This window comes from Gymnoscopelus microlampas (assembly GCF_963454915.1).
Source record: "Gymnoscopelus microlampas genome assembly, chromosome: 22".
NCBI lineage: Eukaryota > Metazoa > Chordata > Actinopteri > Myctophiformes > Myctophidae > Gymnoscopelus > Gymnoscopelus microlampas.
In genome coordinates, this window is record NC_139959.1 from 44623660 (window position 1) to 44650272 (window position 26613).

At 41.5% G+C, this 26613-nt stretch overlaps 1 protein-coding gene and 1 long non-coding RNA gene across 2 annotated transcripts in view; one reads left to right on the forward strand and one right to left on the reverse strand.

Moving 5' to 3' along the window:
- LOC311039202 overlaps positions 1-26613 on the forward strand; it is a 765206-nt gene that overhangs the window by 253544 nt on the left and 485049 nt on the right. The gene's annotated exons all lie outside the window — the stretch shown is intronic.
- mbtps2 (membrane-bound transcription factor peptidase, site 2) overlaps positions 4502-26613 on the reverse strand; it is a 53589-nt gene continuing 31477 nt past the window's right edge. Inside the window, exons 8-12 of the mRNA XM_084048862.1 lie at positions 18811-18991; positions 18275-18381; positions 16225-16435; positions 9657-9732; positions 4502-5125 (exon numbers count right to left, since the gene is read on the reverse strand). Of these exons, the coding sequence (XP_083904988.1) occupies positions 4903-5125; positions 9657-9732; positions 16225-16435; positions 18275-18381; positions 18811-18991 (798 nt within the window). The 3' untranslated portion in view covers positions 4502-4902. The remainder of the gene's footprint in view (positions 5126-9656; positions 9733-16224; positions 16436-18274; positions 18382-18810; positions 18992-26613) is intronic.

Consider the following 26613-nt stretch of genomic DNA (forward strand, 5'->3'; position numbering starts at 1 on the left):
ATCCATTCCCTCATCACACTGACACCACGCTGCTATTGTTCACTGACTCCTCCCACTGACTCCTCCCCCTTCCGTCTCTATTCCCGCCTCCATCTCAGACGGTTGTTTCCCTCTCTCTTAACCCACGCCTAGCCCCGCCCCCGACTGTCTCCATTGGCTGAATATAACGCCTGCTTCAAAAGGTACATGGGTGGACCCCAAAGATATGTCTATGGGCCCACCCATGTACCAAAATACCCATGTACCAAAATATATCCATGTATGCAAGGCTTCATGGGGTGTGCAATTGATAGAAAATAAATCATTTTTGGGTGAACTCCTCCTTTAAGTTTCCCAGGGGGACTCTCTACCCATTCAGCTATGACCACCCTAGACCGAAGGAGGGTCAACTTTTACAAGCTTATGGAAAGCAGTCTTTTTGCAAACACCAAAAATCTGAGAAGTTATCAATTGCACACCTCATGAAGCCTTGAATACATGGATATATTTTGTTTTTTGTCGCAATAATTTGATGCCCGGCTGTAGTAGGAGACACAAAGATTCTACTTTGTGTCTCCTACCGGATACATTAGCCGGTAGGTAGTGATAACTGCCATTAAGCTACAAGATTGAGGGGTTATCATACCAAAATATAAACTAGAGACATGTAGGAAGACAAAAATACAAAAACTTTACGGTCACCTTAAGTGGTACCAATTTGTGAAGATATCAGTGTTGGCCCCTGGACTAAGAGATGTGTTTCCGGATTGAATGGTGTGAACGCAGCATTACTCTCTCAGGCTCCCACACACACACACACACACACACACACACACAGAACCTCTCCCACTCACACATTCTCTGTTACTCCCAGGGCTGTTTACAGAAACATCTCTGCAGTCTTTCATTAGAGCAAGATAAGCACACACACACACACACACACACACACACACACACACACACACACACACACACACACACACACACACACACACACACACACACACACACACACACACACACACACACACACACACACACACACACACACACACACAGCCCACTCTATGTAGAGTAAACACATAGTTAACAGGAAACCACCTAAGTGGTGTAAAGTAACTAAGTACATGTACTCAAGTGCTGTACTTGAGTACACATTTGAGGTATTTGTATTCCAGTATTTCCAATCATTTTACTTTTTTCACTATTTTCACTACATCTCAGAAGAAACAGCAGATCTACAAGCTCACAATGCATCGCAATGTCGCGACGCATTGTGAGCTTGTAGATCTGCTATTTTCAAACGGCTGAAATATATATAGGGCTGAAGTGGTTAATGTATGTTTTGTAATAATAATGACAAATGTATGAAGTAACTAAAGTTTTCTAGTAATTGTAGTGGAATAAAAGTACAATATTTGCCTCTGAGATGTAGTGGAGTAGAAGTAAAAGTATTGGAAATTGGAAATAATCAAGTAAAGTACAAATACCTCAAAGTGAAAGTACCGCAAAATTGTACCTAAGTACAGAACTTAATTACTTTACACCACTGCCATAATGTGACACACACAAACACACACACACACACACACACACACACACACACACACACACACACACACACACACACCACACACACACACACACACACACACACACACACACACACACCACACACACACACACACACACACACCTCCGTGGTGTTAAGATACATAATTTATGCGTCTGCAGGAAAACACCCTGCCAAATTACAATGTTTGCATCTTTCACACGCACGCACACACACACACACACACACACACACACACACACACACACACACACACACACACACACACACACACACACACACACACACACACACACACACACACACACACACACACACACACACACAGACGGTGAAGGAAGTGTTGCTCTATAAATACATGTTGTGTTTTTAATGTTAGATTATGTTTAAAGGGCTAGTTCACCAACAAAATGACTTTTTTTTTCTACGTATGACTCACCACCATGTTTCCGGTAGGAGAAACAAAGGAGCCGGAACCACTGCTGGTCATCAAATGATTGTCTTAGGAACGAGACACAAACTAAAACATCTCCATGAATTCAAATCTCCATGAGGTGAATAATTACTACATAGAAACAGTGTTGGAAAGTTACTAAAACATGTGCGTCCTCTGCCAGTGATTTTTAGATTCTCTTACCTGTTTCAAGTCGTCACAGAATATGTATCTCCAGTATGATGGATCGCCTGATGGTTGTTAATCACTGAGGGTTTCACTGTGTGCTTCTGCCAAAAAGACAACAAAAAAAATCATCGCGACCTCCCGTCCACTTGTTATAGGCGTTGTTATAGGCCGTTGAAAATAGCATGTCTCGTCCAAAATACATAGTAAAACACATGAGTTGTGTTAGAGCGCCCTCTTGTGGAATTTTCAAAAAAGTGAAAACAAATGTAAAAGACGTAGCACTACGTTTATGGCACTCAATGTGTTAATTATCTTATCTTTAATCATCACACACACACACACACTACAACCTTTACTTATCTTATCTTTAATCATCACACAAACACTACAACCTTTACTTATCTTATCTTTAACACATCCACCACCAGAGGTTAATCTCATAATGTACTCACCAGTGCCAAGGTTTTATTGTTGTTTTTTTCACGTCGCCATAGACCCCGTTAAAATCCTTAACTCATCTAGTGCCACAATCCGTCAAATCCGTCACGTGGCCTGACGCCCCGTGCGCCACAATCCGTCATAAAATACATTAAAAAAAAATAAAAAAAAGTTTTTTTTTTTTTTTTTTTTTTTGAAAAACATGTCAGAACCCAAAATATGATGATTTGAAGATTTGCTGCTCCATCCACTCCTTGTTTAACCTATAACTTAAAAAGGCTGTATCTCGCTTCCTAAGAACTTCTTTTTTACAATGAATTTTGGCTGTGGCACTCAGAGCCAAAATTCCATAAATAAGCTTGGCACTGAATGAGTTAATTATTTCAGATTTTTTTGCTGTTGTCTGCCAGAGATTTTTCATTGAAATTTAAAAAGTACTCAGGAGCCGAGATACAGAATTTTAAGTTTTGCGTTAACAAGGAAGTGGATGGAGTCTAAATCTTCAAAAAATCATATCTCCTTGGTCTTTGGGTCAAATTGAAAAAAAAAAAAAAAAAAAAATCATTTTTTTTTTATTTTTTTTTATTTTTTCAATAGAACGCATTTATGCGATCTTGGCGGCCAAGTGCGCTATTTAATAGATCACATGCGAATGCGTGATGCACTTTTTGTAAACATCGTGCACATGTCCCTGTGTCTCCCAGTGCAGACCACGTGTCAAACGGGGCATCCATGTTGTAGTTAGAACGGTTTATGTTAAACAGTGATGACCGAGGAGAAAAAACTACAAGGGAGAAAATGGAGTTTTAGTGTGCGCTTTAGAATGGAGGCCGACGGGAACGGCAAAACCGGATCGCAAATAGTTTCGTTTCCGGTGGTGTTACACTGAAAATGGTCCGTGTAGAAAATTGAAAAAAAAAAAAAAAAAAAATCAAAAAAAAAAGGAAAAAGCACCCGGACCGTAGCACTACGGTCTCGGCACTTAACAGTTGGATTTAATGGACCGTAGGACTACGTTCTTGGCGTTTAATGTGTTAATCATCACACACACACACTACAACCTTTACTGTTAGTGTTTTATTTAGATTGTACAGTTATTGTAAACACTTCATATGAATGAGTGATGATAGAAATGAAGTAATGATGGAGAGCAGACACCTCTCGTCTCCATTATTAACGTTTTGTGTTTTTAATGGTAAATTAATGGTCCTACATGATCAAACCGCAGCTTCAAACAAGTTTTTTTTTGCTATTTTTGAAATAGCAAAACAAAATGTTTAAAAAAATGTTTTTATTGAAATGTATTGAATGTTAAATTCAATAAAATTTAAATTCAATACATTTTATTGAAATTTGAAATTGAAATTTATTGATTTTTTTTATTTTGAAATATTGAAATTGTATTACAAAATAAAAAATATTTCAAATTTTATTTCACATTTTTTATTTTATTTTTAATTAGCAAAACAAATTGTTTTTGCTAATTTTGAAATTTGAATCCTGAAAAGGTTTGGAGTGTCTGAGGTTTCCCCCCGAAAGTGTGTACAGGGGGCGTGGCACGGGGGCGGGGTATAGAGGCGTGGCATGGGGGGCGTGGTATGGGGAGTGGCATGGGGGCGTGGTATAGAGGCGTGCCATGGGGACGTGCCATGGGGACGGGGTATAGAGGCGTGGCATGGGGGCGTGCTATGGGGGTGTGGTATAGAGGCGTGGCATGGGGGGGGGGGGGGGCATGGGGGGCGTGGCACTGTGATATCGGTGGTCTATCTTAGTGGTTCTCAAACGTTTTCATGTCAGGGACCCCCCCCAAATAAATATGTATGTGGCTGTGGACCCCCCCCCCCCCGCCCCCCCCATCTGAAAACATGTTGTGTCAGGGACCCCCCCCGCCCCGTACCAGATATGTGTTGAAAATAGCAGATCTACAAATAGCGGATGTTCTAATAGGTTTAAAGTGGTTACACTGAATGTGATGCTATACTGTACAGTAATATTAACTCATTTATTTTACAGCGGGACCCCCTGGGACCCCCCTCAGGGACCCCACTTTGTAGAACCACCCGGGGGGGCGGGGCCTCGGGGCCATGATGATCACATGACCATAACAAACTCCCAGCATGCTCTGTTCGTCCGTCCGCTTGGCCCCCGGTGCTTGCTGGGTAACGCAGTTCTTTCAGTTCATTGGTCCACATACACATACACACACAGACAGAGTGTAGCCTGTGTTTCCTTATATGGACAGGAGGGAGGGGGCGGTACGACCCCCCCGGGTTCGGTCGGTCTCCCGTGGTTACCGGGCCGTCACCATCCACAGGCCCAGAGCCACGTTGGCGGCCAGCAGGGCAGAGCCCCCCAGCAGCAGGAAGAAGCCAATCAGCTCGCGGCGCTGCCGGTCGGTCACCACGGCGACCAGCGTGGCCTCCAGCAGAGCGGACAGCATCCACTGGCCGTCCAGAGCGAAGCACGGCACAGAGTTCACCACGGCTAGAGCCCCGCTGAGAGACACTATGTATCTGATCAGGAGGTTAAGGATATATACACACATATATACACCTATATATACACCTATATATACACCTATATATACACCTATATATACACCTATATATACACATATATATACACCTATATATACACCTATATATACACACATATATACACACATATATACACCTATATATACACCTATATATACACCTATATATACACCTATATATACACCTATATATACACCTATATATACACATATATATACACCTATATATACACATATATATACACCTATATATACACCTATATATACACCTATATATACACCTATATATACACCTATATATACACCTATATATACACAGAGTTCACCACGGCCAGAGCCCCGCTGAGAGACACTGGCCCTCATTTATCAACGCAGCGTATTAACCGCCGTATATTTTTCCATATATTCGGCGTACACCAACGTCGAAGTCACATTTATCAACGCATCCTACACAGCTGATCCGAGCTTACACTTGGTCCCAGCGTTGATAAATGTCACGGCTGAAACGAGCGTCATTTAAATAACACGCCCCATAAATATTCTCAAAACGCCCCGATTTTACGACATGAAGACGAACCAGAATACGACCAAAGACATGAAAAGCCAATAAGAAACAGCCCCCCCCAGCCCCCCCCCCCCCCCCCCGCTGGCCTCGCCGCACACGCACACGCCTCTCTCGCTCGCTCGCTCTCTCTCTCTCTCTCTCTCTCTCTCTCTCTCTCTCTCTCTCTCTCTTCTCTCTCTCTCTCTCTCTCTCTCTCTCTCTCTCTCTCTCTCTCTCTCTCTCTCTCTCTCCTCTCTCTCTCTCTCTCTCTCTCTCTCTCTCTCTCTCTCTCTCTCTCTCTCTCTCTCTCTCTCTCTCTCTCTCTTTCTCTCTCTCTCTCTCTCTCTCTCACACACACACACACACACACACACACACACACGCCCGTAGCGTATTGTCACGTAGGCTTGTAGCCTACATGAATGACATATTATGATACCAATCACATCGGCATGAATGGAATACTTTTGTAGATTAATGTATTTAACCCATACCGAGCAGTGCGCGTTCGAGTTACACTAAAATAAAGCCCTCATGTAGGCTATTCCCATTTCCCAGTGAGACTCGGACCGTCGGACGGGCGAAGTCCCGTCCCGCTCCGCATTAATGAGAGATAGCCTGGAGAGAACATTAATGAATGAAGGCTGGTGTGTGTTGGACCATGGGTTAAATGTCTGATCTCCCGGTGGCCATGAAAAATATAACAGCAGCGCCGCCTGTTAGACCGGTGCTCGCGCAGAAGAGTGCTCTCGCAGAAAGCGCCCGTATATTTTGAAAATAGCAGATCTACAAGCTCACAACGCGTTGCTGGCTTGTGAGCTTGTAGATCTGCTATTTTCAATACAGACAGATCTACAATCTTATCTGAATGACTGTTAAAGCAGTTTGTTTAAATTAATTTATAAAATGTTATATTTTCACAGGGATTATTTATTAGTGTAGATATACTTTTAGGAGTGGATTATGTGTCTAGATGCCTGTCAGACAGTCAGACAATGTTGCTCCGCAGGTCTAAAATGGAATAAACGGGTGCAGCCAACGTCAACAACTGGTCCCGACCAGACGTGAGATCTCAGCGTACCGTAGGATAAAGCCCACGTCAGGATATATTGATAAATGCCGAAAATTGCGGTGATCTCGCCATACGCCCATTATTTGGTCTACACCGCGTTGATAAATGAGGGCCACTATGTATCTGATCAGGAGGTTAAGATATATACACACATATATACACCTATATATATACACCTATATATACATCTATATATATACACAGAGTTCACCACGGCCAGAGCCCCGCTGAGAGACACTATGTATCTGATCAGGAGGTTAAGGATATATACACACATATATACACCTATTATATATACACCTATATATACATCTATATATATACACAGAGTTCACCACGGCCAGAGCCCCGCTGAGAGACACTATGTATCTGATCAGGAGGTTAAGGATATATACACACATATATACACCTATATATATACACCTATATATACATCTATATATATACACAGAGTTCACCACGGCCAGAGCCCCGCTGAGAGACACTATGTATCTGATCAGGAGGTTAAGGATATATACACACATATATACACCTATATATATACACCTATATATACATCTATATATATACACAGAGTTCACCACGGCCAGAGCCCCGCTAAGAGACACTATGTATCTGATCAGGAGGTTAAGGACCATAAACACTGTATCACACACACACACACACACACACACACACACACACATATATATATACATATATATACTAGAGGTCCGGGCGCCCGTAGCCGCGCACGGGGCCCAGCGTGGGCGTGTGTATATTGGGGTACCAAAATCGTCAGATTAAAATTTCCAAAAGTAAAAAAAAAAATATATATATATATATAAAAATGATATATATTTTTTCCTGGGGGTCCGCGGACCCCCTGGGAGTGTCGGGACCCGCGGGGCCCCCGTGGAACATGGCGGACCCCTTCGGCGGTGTTTATTTTTTTTCATGAAGGTGGTTGCTTGTTTCTGGCGCTTGTTTTTGAAAACCTGGCATCCCGACTGGCATCCCACAATGGCGGCCGCCTCGTGTTGTTTTGGCTCGGTGGTGCGCACGGTAAACGGTACGAAACTGTCTCCCCTTCCGTTTTGTCCGTAATGTGGTGAGTGGAATTAATTATGTTGCGACGTGTAAAATGTGTAGTGAGCAGTGTGACGTAGCCTACGCCAGCCGTAAATTCAGCGCGCACGTTGTCGCTACTGTGGTGGCGAGACGTGGTGTGTCGGTGTTGTGTTTAGTCGATTACAGAGCTGTGGCTATAGCGTCATCGGCGCGCGGAAGTCAGTCCTGGATTATATAGATAGATATACACACACACACAGAGTTCACCACGGCTAGAGCCGCGCTAAGAGACACTATGTATCTGATCAGGAGGTTAAGGATATATACACACATATACACATATATACACACATATATACACACATATATATACCCCCTCAAAGAATCCCCAAAAATATATATCTTTAAAAAAAGGTCAAAAGGTCACGGACCGCGGTCCTCCTTTTGAGTACCCTGCCACACACACACACACACACACACACACACACACACACACACACACACACACACACACACACACACACACACACACACACACACACACACACACACACACACACACACACACACACACACACACACACACACACACACAGTTGACATACGGTTCATGCATTCCCAAACCATAACCTTTTATACGACACACTTACCCTTTATACTTGACCCTGACCTTAGCCTAACCTTAATCCTAACCCCACCTTAAACAGACAGACAGACAGACAGACAGGCAGACAGGCAGACAGACAGACAGACAGACAGAGACAGACAGACAGACAGACAGACAGACAGACAGACAGACAGACAGACAGACAGACAGACAGAGACAGACAGACAGACAGACAGACAGACAGACAGACAGACAGACAGACAGACAGACAGACAGACAGACAGACAGACAGACAGACAGAGACAGACAGAAATATTTGAGCTAAAAATGTTCGCTTTAAAAATATATATATTCAAAGATTTTCCCGATTTTTCTAAAATAGCAGATATACAAGCTCGTAGCGCGGCACTCGGTGCCGCGCTATGAGCTTGTATATCTGCTATTTTTGAATAGCCCAAAGTGTAAAATAATGCTTTTTAGCTCAAATCTAAAAATGACACAGTTCCAGGTCTTAATGGGTTAAATAAGACTTTGTGCTTTCATGAGCGATCCAGTTTAGAGGACCTTGTATTGTCAAATCAAATCAAACTGTATTTGCATAGCACATTTAAAAACGCCGACCAAAGTGCTGTACAGGTCAACAAAACAAGAACAACAAGTACACAATGCAGTCAAAGTACAATTAAATCATGAACAATTACAACGCATCAAAGTTAAGGCTTAATTTTGGTTAAAGGCCAGGTCACAAAAGAGCAAGTCTTGAGTAGGGACTTAAAAAAACCCGCAATGGACTGGGCGGATCTAATGAAAAAGGGGTGGATCGCTCCAGAGCAGGCTGGGGGGCCAGCCACGGCGAAAGCACGGGTCACCCCCTGGTTCTCAGTTTGGCGGTTACTGTGGGAGTCATTAAAGAGAGGCGAGTTGACCTTAGGGCTATGGGTTAGGGTTGTGGTGTTCAACAAGCTCCGTTAAATCAGTGGTGGAAAAAGTACTCAAATGTTTAAAAGTATCAATACTGCATTATACATATACAGGCCAGGGGACAGATGTTTATAACAGATGTTTATAAAGGACAGATGTTTATAAAGGACAGATGTTTATAACAGATGTTTATAAAGGACAGATGTTTATAAAGGACAGATGTTTATAACAGATGTTTATAAAGGACAGATGTTTATAAAGGACAGATGTTTATAACAGATGTTTATAAAGGACAGATGTTTCAGAGAGGATACTTGCAGAAGGTTTCCAGGAACACCGGCAGCTCCAGGTTGAGGAATCCTAACCGAGGAATGAAGTTGGTCAGGCTCACTGAGAAGAGAACACGCACACGCACACACACACACACACACACACACACACACACACACACACACACACACACACACACACACACACACACACACACACACACACACACACACACAGTAAGTACTACTGTTAGGGTTATAGCCATTCATGAATTCACATGATAAAATGAGACTTAATCCATTAACACCTGGAACTGTGTCATTTTTAGATTTGAGCTAAAAAGCATTATTTTACACTTTGGGCTATTCAAAAATAGCAGATCTACAAGCTCATAGCGCGGCACTGAGCTTGTAGATCTGCTATTTTTGAAAAATCGTGAAAATGTGTGAAAATCTTTGAATATATATATTTTTAAAGCGAACATTTTTAACTCAAAACTTTGCTTCTGGGGGGTCCCTGGAACAACATATTTTGATGGGGGTCGGCGGCCACATACATATCATTCTGGATGAAAAAAGATTGAACACCACTGATATAGAAACATACGTTTTTCAGAAAACTTGAGATTTAGGAGACATGTAGAATCGGTTTCAGGTCTCAATGGGTTAATGTGTTCATTGTAACACAGGAGGAGGTCACGTGATGTTGTTCCTGTTCGTTAGTTTTTAGTGAAAACTAAACAGCCTGCATGTATCGTCGTCCTCATCGGGATCCCTAAGCAAGAGCCTCCAAAAGCTCCAGTACATTCAAAACAGCGCAGCTAGGATCCTGATGATGAGGGTGCGAAAAAAATACGACCATATCTCACCCATCCTCCGTTCCCTTCACTGGCCGGCTCCCCATTGCCGCCAGGACCGGATACAAGATCTCCCTCACCTCCTCACACACCAGTGCATTTACGGAAATGCCCCCCCCCTCCCCCCTACCTTATCCCTTTAAGCCCTGAAGAAGCATCTGTGTCACTTTTTGATTTGAGGTAAAAAGCATTTTTTTTTCACTCTTTGGCTATTCAAAAAATAGCAGATCTACAAGCTCATAGCGCGGCACCGAGTGCCGCGCTACGAGCTTGTAGATCTGCTATTTTAGGAATATCGTTATTTTTTTGCAAATATTGAGATTCAAAAGCGAACATTTGTAACTCAAATCTTTGCTTCTGGGGGATTTAACAGTTTTTTTAAAAAAAAACTTACGTCGCCATAATATCAGTGGTTCTTTTTTCCATGTCAAGGACCCCCAAATTGACATGTATTTGGCCACGGACCCCCATCTAAAAATATGTTTCAGGGACCCCCGGAAGCAAAGATTTGAGTTAAAATTTTTCGCTTTAAAACAATATATATATATTAAAAGATTTGCACACATTTTCATGATTTTTCAAAAAATAGCAGATCTACAAGCTCGTATGAGCTTGTAGATCTGCTATTTTTGAATAGCCAAAGTGTAAAATAATGCTTTTTAGCTCAAATCAAAAAGTGACACAGATGCTTCTTCAGGGCTTAAAGGGTTAACAAAGCTTTTAACTAAATTCTCTGGGTTTTTCTCTTCCCTGTTTTGCCTAGTTTTATTTTGACCCATTTTAGTTTTCGCCAAGCTGGGTCCCCTGTAACTGTTTTGTTGCCTATATGTTGTTTTGTAGCACTTTGAGATTCGCAAGAATGTAAAGTGCATTATAAATAAAATGCATTATTATCATTATTATTATCGGTATCGTAGATTAACTCATTCACTGCCAGACTTATTGCTGGCCGCGTTTGCCCACTGCCAGAGATTTTACATTGAAAAAAAAAAAGTACTCAGGAGCTGAGATACAGAATTTTTAAGCTTTAAGTTAACAAGGAAGTAGATGGGAGTCTTTTCCTTCGAAAAATCATATCTCCTTGATCTTTGGGTAAAAAAAAAAAAAAAAAAAAAAAATTGAAAAATTAATAATTACGCTTTTTACGTCTGTGGCAGGGTTGGTAAACGGGAATAATTACGTTTATTACGTCAGTGGCAGTGGATGAGTTAAAGGCCTTTGCACACAGGGTGCGATTTTCCGCACGGAAAAAAACTGAAAATATCATTTTTTTTAATGAACACATGGTTCTCAATGACCTCATGCACACACCCCGTGTGGCGATGCGATGCTTTGGTTTTTTTTCAATCGAACCCAGTTCGATTTGTGCGTCTTTTCGCACGCGCTAAAAACTGACTGACTAACCGCACCCTGTGTGCAAAGGCCTTAAAGGAGAATTTTGGACTAAAGTTTTATTACCTTTTCTATGATGTTATGATATCTTAGGATGAATGGTACAGTAGAAAAAAATCATAACTCCACCCCTGGTCCGCCACGGCTTAAAAGCCCTCTAAGCTGCCTCATTCATTACATTACATTATTACACGGCTTGGTTGAATGCTCAATTCTGATTGGTCAGTCATCGGTCATTATTTCTGGATAATGACCGATGAGCTCTATAACGGACCGCTGTGTAATCAGAGACTCAGAACACCTGCTCATATCAACCTAAGCTGCTTGGTTATATGCTTTTGCCAACATGACAGCCATGTAAACAAACACACAATGTCATTTACAACTAAACGTTGCTCTCAAGAATGTTTTTGAAAACATTTGAAGTGAGAGACGATGCAATAACCGAGAAGTCATTCTATTTGGTCCACTGCGCTTCCTTGTTTATCGTGGCACAACAACGGGGGAATACCAAAACGCTCGCCCCAAAACACAGTCGCCCCGGGGCAAATCCGGCGGTATTACAGGCAAATCGGCAGTAAATAGAATGGGGGGCGAGTGTGTTTTGGGGGCGAGTTTTTTTCCATTTCGTCATTTGTTTTTGCGAGGCGAACTTGTCCGCCCAGCCCAATACTTATGGAATACTTTCATTGCCGTAAGCAAGGAAATACTTCGTTTTGTTGTTACTTTTGGGTAAATGTATTTATGTATTTATTAAGTAGCCGTGTAATAAGCGGGATAATGCATGGGGAGGTAGTCATTATTGAAATTTAAAGCCCTTCAGGGCGATTAACCACCTCGGCTGCGCCTCGGTGGTTAATCGCCCTGTCGGGCTTTAAATTTCAATAATGACTACCTCCCCATGCATTATCCCTTGCTTACATTACAGTCATTTAGCAGACACTTTTATCCAAAGAAAGCAACTTACAATAAGTGCATTCAACATAGGTAGGGAACGAGATAAGACAAAATAGCAAAATCAAATGAGCACAAGCTAATACAAAAAGGGTATCGACTAAACAAGATCCATTAAAACAGTACAACAGTAAAACAAGAGTTCGTACAACTAGTTAACAACAAGTAAGCCAGCCACTAGAATGGGGAATCTCACTTACAGTTGAAGCGGATAGGCCTTAGGTTAGATCACATATTTTAATAGCTATTTTTTTATTTTTTTTTGTGAGATTTGATGTTCATAGTGACAGAACACTATCAATCAAAAAAAAAAAAAAACAGAAGTCTCGCTAGATGAGATTGAAATCTCGTCTAGCGAGACTTCTGTTTTTTTTTTTGTTGGACAGTGTTCTGTCACTATGAACATCAGATCTCTCACAAAAAAAAAAAAAAAAAAAAAGCTATTAAAATATGTGATCTAACCTAAGGCCTACCCGCAAACCTTTTTAAGCTGTGGCGGACCAGGGGTGGAGCTATGAAATTTTTCTACTGTACCATTCATCCTAAGATATCATAACGTCATATAAAAGGTAATAAAACTTTAGTCCAAAATTCTCCTTTAAGAGTTGGACAATATCGGAAAAATCCATGAAATGATGGATAACTCAGTGGGTCTCAGACTTTTCTCATGTCAAGGAGCCCCAGAATGATGTGTATTTATTTGGGCTGTGGGCACTGAGGAAGAAGTTATATGGCTGCTTATATCTAACCTTTATATCTCATACCATCCCTTATAATACTTCTACAATACATTAAGATATGTGTCAGCGTGTAAGAGCCTACATGTCTCCACTAGGCCTGATAATAGCTGTTGTTTTGGTACAGCCTATCTTGTTATGGTTCAGTTTGTCCTTCAGGCACAGCTAACAGCATAACTGTGATCTCTGCTCCTGTGCTCCAGGCAGAACTACCGTACCACTGACATGAGTGTTAACCCTAAAGACCTGGAACTGTGTCATTTTTAGATTTGAGCTAAAAAACATTATTTTACACTTTGGGCTATTCAAAAATAGCAGATCTACAAGCTCATAGCGCGGCACCGAGTGCCGCGCTATGAGCTAGTAGATCTGCTATTTTTGAAAAAATCGTGAAAATGTGTGCAAATCTTTGAATAGATATATTTTTAAAGCGAACATTTTAAACTCAAATCTTTGCTTCTGGGGGGTCCCTGGAACAACATATTTTGATGGAGGTCCGCGGCCAAATACATATCATTTTGGGGGTCCTTGACATGAAAAAGATTGAGCAACCACTGATATAGAAACATACGTTTTTTGAGAATACTGTTGAGATTTAGGAGACATGTAGAGTCGGCTTCAGGTCTCAATGGGTTAATGGGTTAACACACGTTGCTTCTCGTTTTTGGTGACTAAAAGGGACTTTGTGTTTATTCTGCTGTTTCCGCTTTTTTTTATAAATAACTGGAAAACGTCCATCAAGAGAAATGCCTAAAAATGGACAATCAGAATAAATGCTAAAGGGAGGACACACAGACTGACTGACTGACTGTTACACAATCATGTCTTTAGCCTCTTTCACCACAACACTCTAAATATACATACAGTGTTCACACACAATATACACAACTCTAAATACACACAGTGTTTACACACAATACAATTAAACCTGTAATTAAACCTTCAGCAAAAACTGTCTAGGCCAGTTGGTTCTCAAAGTGGGGTCCGGGGACCCCCAGGGGTCCTTGAGGGGGTTCCATGGGGTCCCCAGCTAAATGATGGATAGGAACCAAATGGACCCTTATGGGTCTGTAACTCTGAGAGTGTACAAATGGAACCAAATGGACCCTTATGGGTCTGTAACTCTGACAGTGTACAAATGGAACCAAATGGACCCTTATGGGTCTGTAACTCTGAGAGTGTACAAATGGAACCAAATGGACCCTAACGGGTCCATTTGGTTCCATTTGTACACTCTCAGAGTTAAGTTAACATTGATTTTACAATATGAATTGGGCTCCCAGAGACAGAAATGCCATTAAATGGGGGTCCGTAGCCTAATGCATGTTAAACTGGGGGTCCTTGACATTAAAATGGTTGAGAATCGCTGCTATAGAGCCGTAAAAATCTTCTCTTATGGGGGTCCCTGGCTTATTTTTTCAAATGGGGGTCCGCGGGCTAATAAGTCTCAATTTGGGGTGTCCTTGACATGAAAAAGTTTGAGAACCACTGGTCTAGGCCAGTGGTTCTCAACCTGGGGGTCGCCAAATAATTTGGGGGGGTCACCAGATTTTTTGGTGAATTTGAAAAAAAAAAAAAAAAAAAAATTAACAAAATATTTTTTTATGTTATCATTAATTCATGTTTTATCAGTTAATTTACTCAATTTACCCACTTTTTGCAAAAATGTTTTGATAATAAACAATTATCAAACAACCTATTATAATTAAATAACCTTCGCGCGCGCGAACGGGACCGCGCGCGCGCACGCGGGGGGTCGCGAGAAATAATATCATTATTTTGGGGGTCGCGGCCTGAAAAGGTTGAGAACCCCTGGTCTAGGCCAGCGGCTCTCAACCTTGTCAAGCCGAGACACCCCTAAAATAATTATACTTGAACTGGGGACCCCCTAAAATAATCATATTTAATGTAGGGACCCCCTAAAATAATCATATTTGAAGTAGGGACCCCCTAAAATAATCATATTTGAACTGGGGACCTAAGTCACACAAAACCATGTGACTTTAGGCCAAACAAAAGGCCTATTTTGTCCTAAGTCACACTAGGGAGATCCATTATACTAAAAGGAGAGTGAACAGCATGATCCTTTTCTATTAGGAGATTCAATAAGGCCATTTTACCAGAGATAACAGTGTCATGAGGAGCTGACTTAAAGGCAAACATCAAAATGTCCTCAAAACATGACTTAGGCCTTTAGCCCATTAAGACCTGGAACTTTGTCATTTTTAGATTTGAGCTAAAAAGCATTATTTTACACTTTGGCTATTCAAAAATAGCAGATCTACAAGCTCATAGCGCGGCACCGAGTGCCGCGCTATGAGCTTGTAGATCTGCTATTTTTGAAAAATCGTGAAATTTGTGAAAATCTTTAAATATATATATTTCTAAAGCGAACATTTTTAACTCAAATCGTTGCTTCTGGGGGGTCCCTGGAACAACATATTTTGATGAGGGTCTGTGGCCAAATACATATCATTTTGGGGGTCCTTGACATGAAAAAGATTGAACACCACTGATATAGAAACATACGTTTTTCAGAAAAGTTGAGATTTAGGAGACATGTAGAATCGGCTTCAGGTCTCAATGGGTTAGTTTAGCAAGGTGACCATAGCGGCTTTCAGATCTGGTCCAACAACCAGACGATTATCTGTTTTATAGGGGGGGGGGGCCTACCTGCGTACTGTAGGTGGGGGGGGTAGCCCACAAACAGCATGTGTGTGTTGGGGGGGTGTGTGACCCTGATGAAGCGGGTCTGGTTCTCCAGGGAGGGGGTCACACACACACTGGCCCTCCCCTCAGAGGAGGAGGCGGGGCTTAGACAGTCCTCGTCACTGTGACACGCCCTGGTCCCCCAGACCATCTTACGCACCGGCATACAGGCATACTGCAACACACAGAGATATACTCTTTTACTCTATTACTTTATTACTCTATTACTTTATTTACTCTATTACTTTATTACTCTATTACTTTATTACATTGGCTGCCAAGAACGCAGATCTGCATTCTTTAAAAAAAATAAAAAAAAATAAAAATACCTTTTTTTTTTTTTTATTATTATTTTTTTTATTTGACCCAAAGACCAAGGAGATATGATTTTTCAAAGATTTATTCCAGGTCTTAACTCATCCACTGCCAGACTTATTGCTGGCCGCGTTTGCCCACTGCCAGAGATTTTTCATTGAAAAAAAAAAAGTACTCAGGAGCTGAGATACAACATTTTTAAGCTTTAAGTTAACAAGGAAGTAGATGGGAGTCTTTTCCTTCGAAAAATCATATCTCCTTGGTCTTTGGGTCAAAAAAAAAAAAAAAAAAAAAACCCTCTGTGGCAGGGTTGGTAAACGGGAATAATTACGTTTATTACGTCAGTGGCAGTGGATGAGTTAATGGGTTAACAGAGCCGGATACCCGGATGTCAAAACATAAATAGTAGGAAAGTAGGGATTTCAGATATAGGACTGTGTTTCAATGCAGGAAAACACCCCAGCATCATTATATAGAGGCTGATAGAGGGGTTCCAAGGACGTTTCAAAACGTACTTTCTAAAGAAAAAATGATTCCTTGACTCTGAGAGAAGGAATGGACGACGGATGTGATGTCATCCCAAAAAAAAAAATCACTTTCGTCCACTCCTACGTTAACACATTGACCGCCAGAGGTTAATCTCATAATGTACTCACCAGTGCCAAGGTTTTATTGTTGTTTTTTTGTTTTGTTTTTCACGTCGCCATAGACCCCGTTAAAATCCTTAACACATTGACTGCCTAAAACAAACTTAACTTGTTTTTAGCTTTCATCACTTGTGTGCCAAGATCTGCTAAAAACGAGTTAACTCGTTTTTAGCAAAAAAATAATTTTTCAAAAAAGAATTTTATTTTATTTTTATTTTTTTTACTTTGTTTTTTTTTTAATTTGACCCAAAGACCAAGGAGATATGAATTTTCGAAGATCTTTACTCTCATCCACTTCCTTGTTAACTTAAAACTTTAAAATTTTGTATCTCGGCTCCTGAGTACTTTTTTTTTTCCAATGAAAAATCTCTGGCACAAAACTGCAAAAAATCTGAAATAATTCTGGCAGTCAATGTGTTAAGAATGCGCGATGCACTGTTTGTAAACATCGTGCAGATGTCCCTGTGTCTACTAGTGCAGACCACGTGTCAAACGGGGCATCCATGTTGTAGTTAGAACGGTTTATGTTAAACCGGATCGCACATAGTTCCGTTCCGGTGGTGTTACACTGAAAATGGTCCGTGTAGAAAATCGAAAAGAAAAAAAAATCGAAAAAAAGGAAAAAGCAGCCGGACCGTAGGGCTACGGTCTCGGCGTTTAACAGTTGGATTTAATGGACCGTAGGACTACGTTCTTGGCGGTTAATGTGTTTATGGCATGAGTCAATAGTTTAATATGATTAATGAAGGCAAACATAATCCCTTTCTTATGTATTTATCTTGCCTTCATTATTCATATTAAACTATTGACTCATTCCATGTGTCTGCATTGTTCCACTTAGCAGCTTATAATAAGACTTATAAAAGAGGATGTTTTTCCTGTCAGGTGACATTAGATCTCATCAGCCTTGGAACACGTAAGTAAACCTTGTGTCTGAAACGTTGATCACATGATAAAGCACCCCCCCCCCATATCTGTGTCTCATCTGTGGAACAGAAGTGTGTGTGTGTGTGTGTGTGTGTGTGTGTGTGTGTGTGCGTGTGCGTGTGTACCTCTCTCTCCTTGCTCTTGCGGTCAACAGGGTCAGTGTAGGAGAAGCAGAGGTCAGTCAGGCTGTTGTTACTGCAGCAGTCCATGGTACCGTCCAACCGCTTGTAGGCTGACCCCACACACACACACACACACACACACACACACACACACACACACACAGTTGTAGGACAACACTTTCATGAATGTATTTAAAAAAAAAAAAAACGTTTTTTTTTTTTAAATCATTTTTAACCATAAGCCTAAAGCCCCATAATAGCAGATCTACAAACTCATAAAGTGACACGCTGTGAGCTTGTAGATCTGCTATACTCATTGAGTCTCCTCCACTGGTCATCACACTTATAGGAATGAAACTAAAAACTAAAACATCTCCACGAATTCAAGTCTTCATGTTGTGTGTAATTATAAAATAAGTCATCTTTTGGGGTGAACTAGTCCTTTAACAAGTCTTCACGTTGTGTGTAATTGATATAAAATAAGTCATCTTTTGGGGCGAACTGGTCCTTTAAACAAAAAGGAGAGAGACTCCGCCCACCTCTGCCGTGGGCCCAGCTGTGCTGCAGGCCGGTGACGGGGACACAGTAGCCGGTCTGAGGCCTGAGGGACAGGCGGGACAGACAGCCGGTCCAGTCCTCTACGCCGCTGACGGGGCAGTCCTCCAGCGCCGTCACGATGTCCCCCACGGACATGCCCCTGGGCCCGTCCGCTGGAGACCCCTAGTGGCCAGAGAGAGGAACATGTGTCACTATGTGTCCCCTAGTAGAGACATGCCCCCTCTGCTGGAGACCCCTAGTGGCCAGAGAGAGGAACATGTGTCACTATGTGTCCCCTAGTAGAGACATGCCCCCTCTGCTGGAGACCCCTAGTGGCCAGAGAGAGGAACATGTGTCACTATGTACCCTACTACAGTGGTTCTCAACCTGGGGGTCGCCAGATTTTTTGGTGAATGTGAAAAAAAAAAAAAAAAATTAACAAAATATTTTTGATGTTATTATTAATTCATGTTTTATCAGTTAATTTACTAAATTCAAGATAAAAATATTTCATTATTAACATTAGGAAAACATGTTTAATGTAATATAATAAATAATTATCAAATAACCTATTATAATGAAATAACCTAAGACTAACCCTAACACCGAAATAAAGTAACCAAAAAACGGGAAAAAAACAAACCCAATCCGGCCAGAACCGTAAAAAAAAATGTGCGTGCGAACGGGACCCCGCGCATGCGGGGGGTCGCGGGAAATAATATAATTATTTTGGGGGTCGCGGCCTGAAAAGGTTGAGAACCCCTGCCCTACAGCAGGGGTCTTCAACAAGGGGTCCGGGATACCTAGGGGGTCCTCAGAGTTACTACAGGGAGTCCGCCAAATCTATTTCACCTATAAGTGAGTTTTGGACACTGACCAATCCTGCACCGTGATTGGCCAATAGTCTACAACGCAGTCTACACCCCTAACCCTTCCACAGTCAATGCAAATCAATACTTTTGCAAAGTCAGCCAATCACATTACAGCTAGTGTCATCACCACTAGCTGTAATGTGATTGGCTGACTTTGCAAATTCAGGACTGTGATTGGCTAGCGAAAAACATGACACATGTGCAGCCCTATGAATAGCAGTATGGACTTAAAAAAACACTTTTATGTTTTTTTTCCATCACTGTGATGACCACTGTGACAACACCGCCCACTTCACACTGGGTGTGATTTTTATTTACATTAACCACTTGAACCCTAACATCCCTTTTCTGAGGAGAACTTTAGCCAAAAAATAGCAGATCTACAAGCTCACAACGCCTCGCAGCGCGAGGCGTTGAGAGCTTGTAGATCTGCTATTTTTGGCTAAAGAGTTATAGGTGTAGAGGGAAAAAAAGAGCAGACCAAGTAAACAAAAAAAGTTGCATCTGAAACACAATTTTATACAATATAGAGGAGGGGGTCCCTGCTTCATCTCTCTCTCTCAGCTAGGGGGTCCTTGGCCTGAAAACGTTGAAGACCCCTGCCATACTAGACATGCCCCTGGGCCCGTCCGCCGGAGAGACCCCCCTAGTGGCAGAGAGAGGTACATGTGTCACTATGTAGTACCCTACGGCCTACGGACATGTCCGCTGGAGATGTATTTGGCTATTCAGAAACAGCAGATCTACAAGCTCATAGCGCCATGGGACCATGTATACACATTGCACCCAACACGTCCCACTGCTTTCTATAGAGACAAGGGCCGGGGTTTCCCAAAGAGATGCTGCATATAGGGACTTACGTGCGGTCCTTACGAAGGCTCTTACGTGCGGGTTTCCCAAACGCCGCACGTATAGGAGCCTCCTCTCTCCAAACAGGCCACACAGTACCTTAGCACATTGGTTCTCAAAGTGGGGTCCGGGGACCCCCAGGGGTCCTTGAGGGAGTTCCATGGGGGTCCCCAGCTAAATGATAGATTAGGCACCAAATGGACCCTTATGAGTCTGTAACTCTGAGAGTGTACAAATGGAACCAAATGGACCCTTATGGGTCTGTAACTCTGAGAGTGTACAAATGGAACCAAATGGACCCTAACGGGTCCATTTGGTTCCATTTGTACACTCTCAGAGTTAAATTGACATAGATTTTACAATATAAATGTCGGTCCAAGTGATAGAAATGCCATTAAATGGGGGTCCGTAGCCTAATGCATGTCAAACTGGGGGTCCTTGAAATTAAAATGGTTGAGAATCACTGCTAGAGCCGTAAAAAATCTTCTCTTATGGGGGGTCCCTGGCATATCTTTTGAAATGGGGGTCCGCGGGCTAATAAGTGTCAATTTGGGGGTCCTTGACATGAAAAAGTTTGAGAACCACTGTCCTACACAGCTGGGACCCGGCCTAAACTCTTCCCTCATTAGTAGCAGCTGGTTGTGTGTTACGTGCTAAACTAATCTAAACTGGCTTCGGGAAACACCATCGTCGTAGGTTCACAAGAGCACAGCTCAGGTCTTACGAGCACGTGGGGGGCTCGTAAGACCCTTTGTAGCAAAATAGATCTATAAAAAGACCACAGACACACACACGTAATTTATTATTTTTAATTATTTTATTGATGTTTAAAAAAAATATATATATATATTTTTTTTAAACATTAATACAAAAAATCACACCCTGTGTGAAGGTAGCGGCGCCTTTGATACATTTTGTCATCGATATGTGTTTATAATGTGTTTATAGCCATGTGTCACGTGAAGCTTGACCAATCACTTTGTTGACGGGTCTGACCAATCAGAACGTTGACGTGTCTGACCAATCAGAGCGTTGAGCGTTGACGGGTCTGACCAATCAGAACGTTGACGTGTCTGACCAATCAGAACGTTGACGGTGAACACGGACAAAGTCAGGTATAGAGCAGGATTTTTAGCACCGCTAAAAATCACACCCTGTGTGAAGAGAGTGGTGCCTTTGATGAGCCCCGTATTGATGTTGTCATTAATGTTTGTTTATTGGACACACATACATACATACATACATACATACGGACAAAGTCAGATATAGGAGTGGTTGGCACCACTCAAAAATATTTAAAAATAATAAATGACGTGTGTGTGTCTGTGGTGTTTTTATAGATCTATTTCACTGTACATATTCGTAAAGGGTGTTCAAACTGCTGCGTAACGTAGGACAGCACTACGTAGGCTACGTAGGCTTCGTCCAGGAGGTCTTATGTACGTGTTTTTTAAGCAGACACGTAACTCCATGCTCTTGTGAACCTACGACGGTGGTGTTTCCCGAAGCACAGGGGCGTCACTACCGTGACACAGACAACGCGGTTGCGTTGGGGCCCATGTCGTTTGGGGACCCTCGCCACGCAGCAAAAAAAAAAAAAAAAAAAAAAAGTGATATTAAAAAATATATATTTAATTGAAAAATAAACCTGGGTGGGCCCTTAACATTGTAAGTGTTAAGTAGTCGTTACAAAACCGTTGTTTATGTACCCGAAATCCATCACAAACCCGCGGAAAAGGCATCAGAAACCACTAATAACCGCAAAATGTTCGCGCGTTCGCGCTGTCCGGGCGCACATGCACGCGCGTTCATGAGGGCCCGCTGTGACCACCTCGCGTCGGGGCCTACTATTGCCTCGTTACGCGACTGCCGAAGCAAGTTATCACGTAACGCACAACCAGCTGCTACTAATGAAGGTAGTGCGTCGCGTTGGGTTGCTAATGCGCAGCCGCGTGGAGGTCAGGGGTCACAGCTGCCTATAGGCTACGCACGACCTGAAATTGCTTTGGGGAAACCCGGCCAATGTGTGGCTGTGGGGTAGATAGAGCGCTTAGTCACTGAACCACAGTGTGGAACTTATTAAAATATCGTAAATTCAAAGTCAAATCTTTAATTTGTGGGAATGTCTCAACTACTATCATTGTTTTGCTCGGGGCCCTCCTTGTCTCTGAAGCTCTGTGGTGAACCCTGGAATGTGTATTACACACTTTAAACATTATTATTGTGTTGTTCAAAAAAGGGATAGTTCACCCAAAAAAAAAATCAGCTGATCATCACATTATTGTGTTAGGAATGAGACAAGAACTAAAACATATCCATAAATTCAAGTCTCCATGTGCAGTGACTAATCCATAGAAAAGATAAATAAAGCATTCACACAGACACACACACACACACACACACACACACACGTTCAAGACTTTTCAAAAAATAGCCGATCTACAAGCTCATAGCGCGGCACTCGTGCCGCGCTATGAGCTTGTAGATCTGCTATTTTTGAATAGCCAAAGTACACAGTACTGCACAGATATTCAACTGGCGGCCCGCGGGCCATGTGCGGCCCGCGAGGAGCTTCCTTGTGGCCCCTGGCCATATTCCAACATTTTTTTAAATATATATATATATATATATAATTTTCATAATTATTATGTATGTAAATATATGTTAGTTTTTATGTTATCAAAGTTAAAACAGTACAAATGATTTATCCTTCATTAGTTCTTGAAAGGCCATCTTTCATTGGAACTTAACTTAGAACCTTAAATAGAACCGAATTAGACCCGAAAAAAGGTTGATCTATATTGGTCAAATAGAACCGAATTAGACCCGAATTAGACCGAATTAGACCCGAATTAGACCCGAATTAGACCGAATTAGACCCGAATTAGACCCGAATTAGACCTAATTAGACCAAATTAGACCCGAATTAGGCCCGAATTAGACCGATTTAGACCCGAATTAGACCCGAATTAGACCCGAATTAGACCGAATTAGACCCGAATTAGACCCGAATTAGAACCGAATTAGACCTAATTAGACCAAATTAGACCCGAATTAGGCCCGAATTAGACCGATTTAGACCCGAATTAGACCCGAATTAGACCCGAATTAGACCGAATTAGACCGATTTAGACCCGAAAAATTTTGCGCGCGTGCACTAATTGTGTGCGCACTGTGTGGCCGCCAACTCCACATTATTTTACAGTTGTGGCCCCCTGCCTAATCTAGTTGAATACCCCTGCAGTACTGGGTCAAGTGGTTACACAGATGCGTTCCCGGTTTGAAGGAGTTAAAAGCAAAGCTCAAGACCCACTTTTTTTACTGTATCGTTTTAATCTGCTTCCTTTTAATAGTTTGTGATGTATTTGATCTTAATGTTTTGTTCTCGTTTAATGTTGTTTGTGTTCATTTTCTTTTCCCTTGCATTTAATCTTGTGTTGATATGTTTATGTAAAGCACTTTGAGCTGCATGTGCAACAATACAGTTTATACGTTTATTATCATCAAAGCTTCTGAATATGGACAACAATGCACTTTTAACCCATTGAGACCAGAAGCCGATTCTACATGTCTCCTAAATCCCAACAGTTTTCTGAAAAACGTATGTTTCTATATCAGCGGTGCTCAATCTTTTTCACGTCAAGGACCCCCAAAATGATATGTATTTGGCCGCGGACCCCCATCAAAATGTGTTGTTCCAGGGACCCCCCAGAAGCAAAGATTTGAGTTAAAAATGTTCACTTTAAAAATATATATATTTCAATGATTTGCACACACTTTCACGATTTTTCAAAAATAGCAGATCTACAAGCTCGTAGCGCGGCACCGCGCTACGAGCTTGTAGATCTGCTATTTTTGAATAGCCCAAAGTGTAAAATAATGCTTTTTTAGCTCAAATCTAAAAATGACACAGTTCCAGGTCTTAATGGGTTAAATGAAACATGTCAGCCTGTCCTTTTTCCCCCATTTACATGCGAGTGACTCGTTTGAATTAAAAAGGACACATTCTTACATGGTGTGTATTCAGACAACGTGTGTAATGCACATTCCAGGGTTCACCGCAGAGCGTCAGAGACAAGGACGGCCCAAGCAACAAAATGAAATGCAGACCCTCCTTAGTTGAGAAATTCCCACAAATTAAAGATTTGACTTGAATTTACGATATTTAATATGTTCCATACTGTGGTTCAGTGATTAAGCCACACATTGTCTCTATAGAAAGCAGTGGGAAGTGTCACCAAAATGCCTTTCCAGAAAACATCCTTACCCTCCTTCATAACCGACCGCCATGAAGGAAAACCTGTCTGCAACGTGTAACTCTGGTCCTAGAAAAATCCTCTAAGCTTCAAGACTGGGAACACATCTGTGTCATTTTTGTCTCCGCCAAACAACTAAAAATGGGACTGGCTTTCAAAATTGTAAATGAAAATTTGCCCGATATGCCCCCTATTCCCGCATATCTGAGTAAATACCTCCAAAAGGTTAGTGACACCCACAGTCACAATACCAGAGGGAGTGCAAACAACAATTTGGTACCACCCACCCATAAAACAAACATGGGCAAATTCTCCTTCTACAGCACTGCCACCCAGGTTTGGAATGGTCTAACCCCATCCCTCAAAAAATGCAGTTCGCTGGGCTCATTTAAAAGAGACTTAAAAAATCACCTTTCAGGAGGCCAAAAGAGGAGGTAGTACCATTTTCCCGTTAGACAGCCGACCCCCCCCCCCCTGTTCTTGTACATATCTTTCCCCCCTTTTTTATTCCATTGGCTGTACATAGTGTTGTATATATGTATGTATATATGTATGTATGTATGTGTGTATATATATATATATATATATATATATGTATGTATGTATGTGTGTATGTATGTATGTATGTATGTATGTATATATGTATATGTATGTGTATGTGTATGTATATATATATATATATATATATATATGTATATATATATATATATATATATATATGTATATATATATATATATATATATAATTTTTTGCTGTTTTTTTATTTTTATTTTTTTATTTCTTTGTGTAATGATATTTGAACTGTGGTGCCACTATATATGTCTATGAATTGAATACCAAGGCCCTCATTGGAAACAAGTCCGCAAGGACTTTTATGAACGGACCTGTTAGACAAAGTATTTTAAATGTAAATGTGTTGTTTTACATTCTTTTGCCTAATAAAATATTCAATCAATCAATCAATCCGCCAGGCCGAAGGCATGGCGAGAGAGTATGTTTTACCCTCTGTCCGTCCTTGTGTGTGTCCTGTCTGTGTGTCCTGTCTGTGTGTTAGCAGCTAATCTGCGGCATCGTTGGCCCAGTCGCTATGAAACTGTGCACACACACTCCCTGGATGCCAATTCAGAACCTCTGCCTCAAATGTTTCACATGGGCCTGTTAAAGCGCCACCTGGAGGCCGATTTGTGCAAAACACATTTTTTTTACATTACTCCTACAGTTTTTAACCAAACATCATGCAAATCTGTACACAGCATCTCTATAGTCATGTGATCAACACGGATCTGTCCCATTTCCCATATTCCATCCTCATTGGCTAAGGTTCGCTTCCAAAATGTGCAGGATTGGTCCGTTTTGAACAAAAAGCCTCAAATCATGAACACAGCTTGCGATTTCAGTGAAATTTCACAAACACATTCCCACTAGGCCCAGGACATTTCACATTGGCCTGTTATAGCGCCACCAGCAGGTCTAATTTAGCAAAACACATTTTTGGAACAAAATGTCTCAAATCATGAATGCAGTGTCTGATTGAAGAACAAATGACACCCTTTTCACATTGGCCTATTATAGCGCCACCAGGAGGCCACAATAACCTACCTGACCTGGCGGAGACCTGTGCTCCGAGGAGCACTTTTTCTAGTTTTAGATTTCTTTGGCTATTAAAAAAAAATAGCAGATCTACAAGCTCATAGCTCATGAGCTTGTAGATCTGCCATTTTTGAAATATGGGTAAATCTTTGAATAGGCCTATATTTTTAAAGCGAACATTTTAACTCAAATCTATGCTTCTGGGGGTTCTACCAATGTCTGAATCCCAACAGTTTT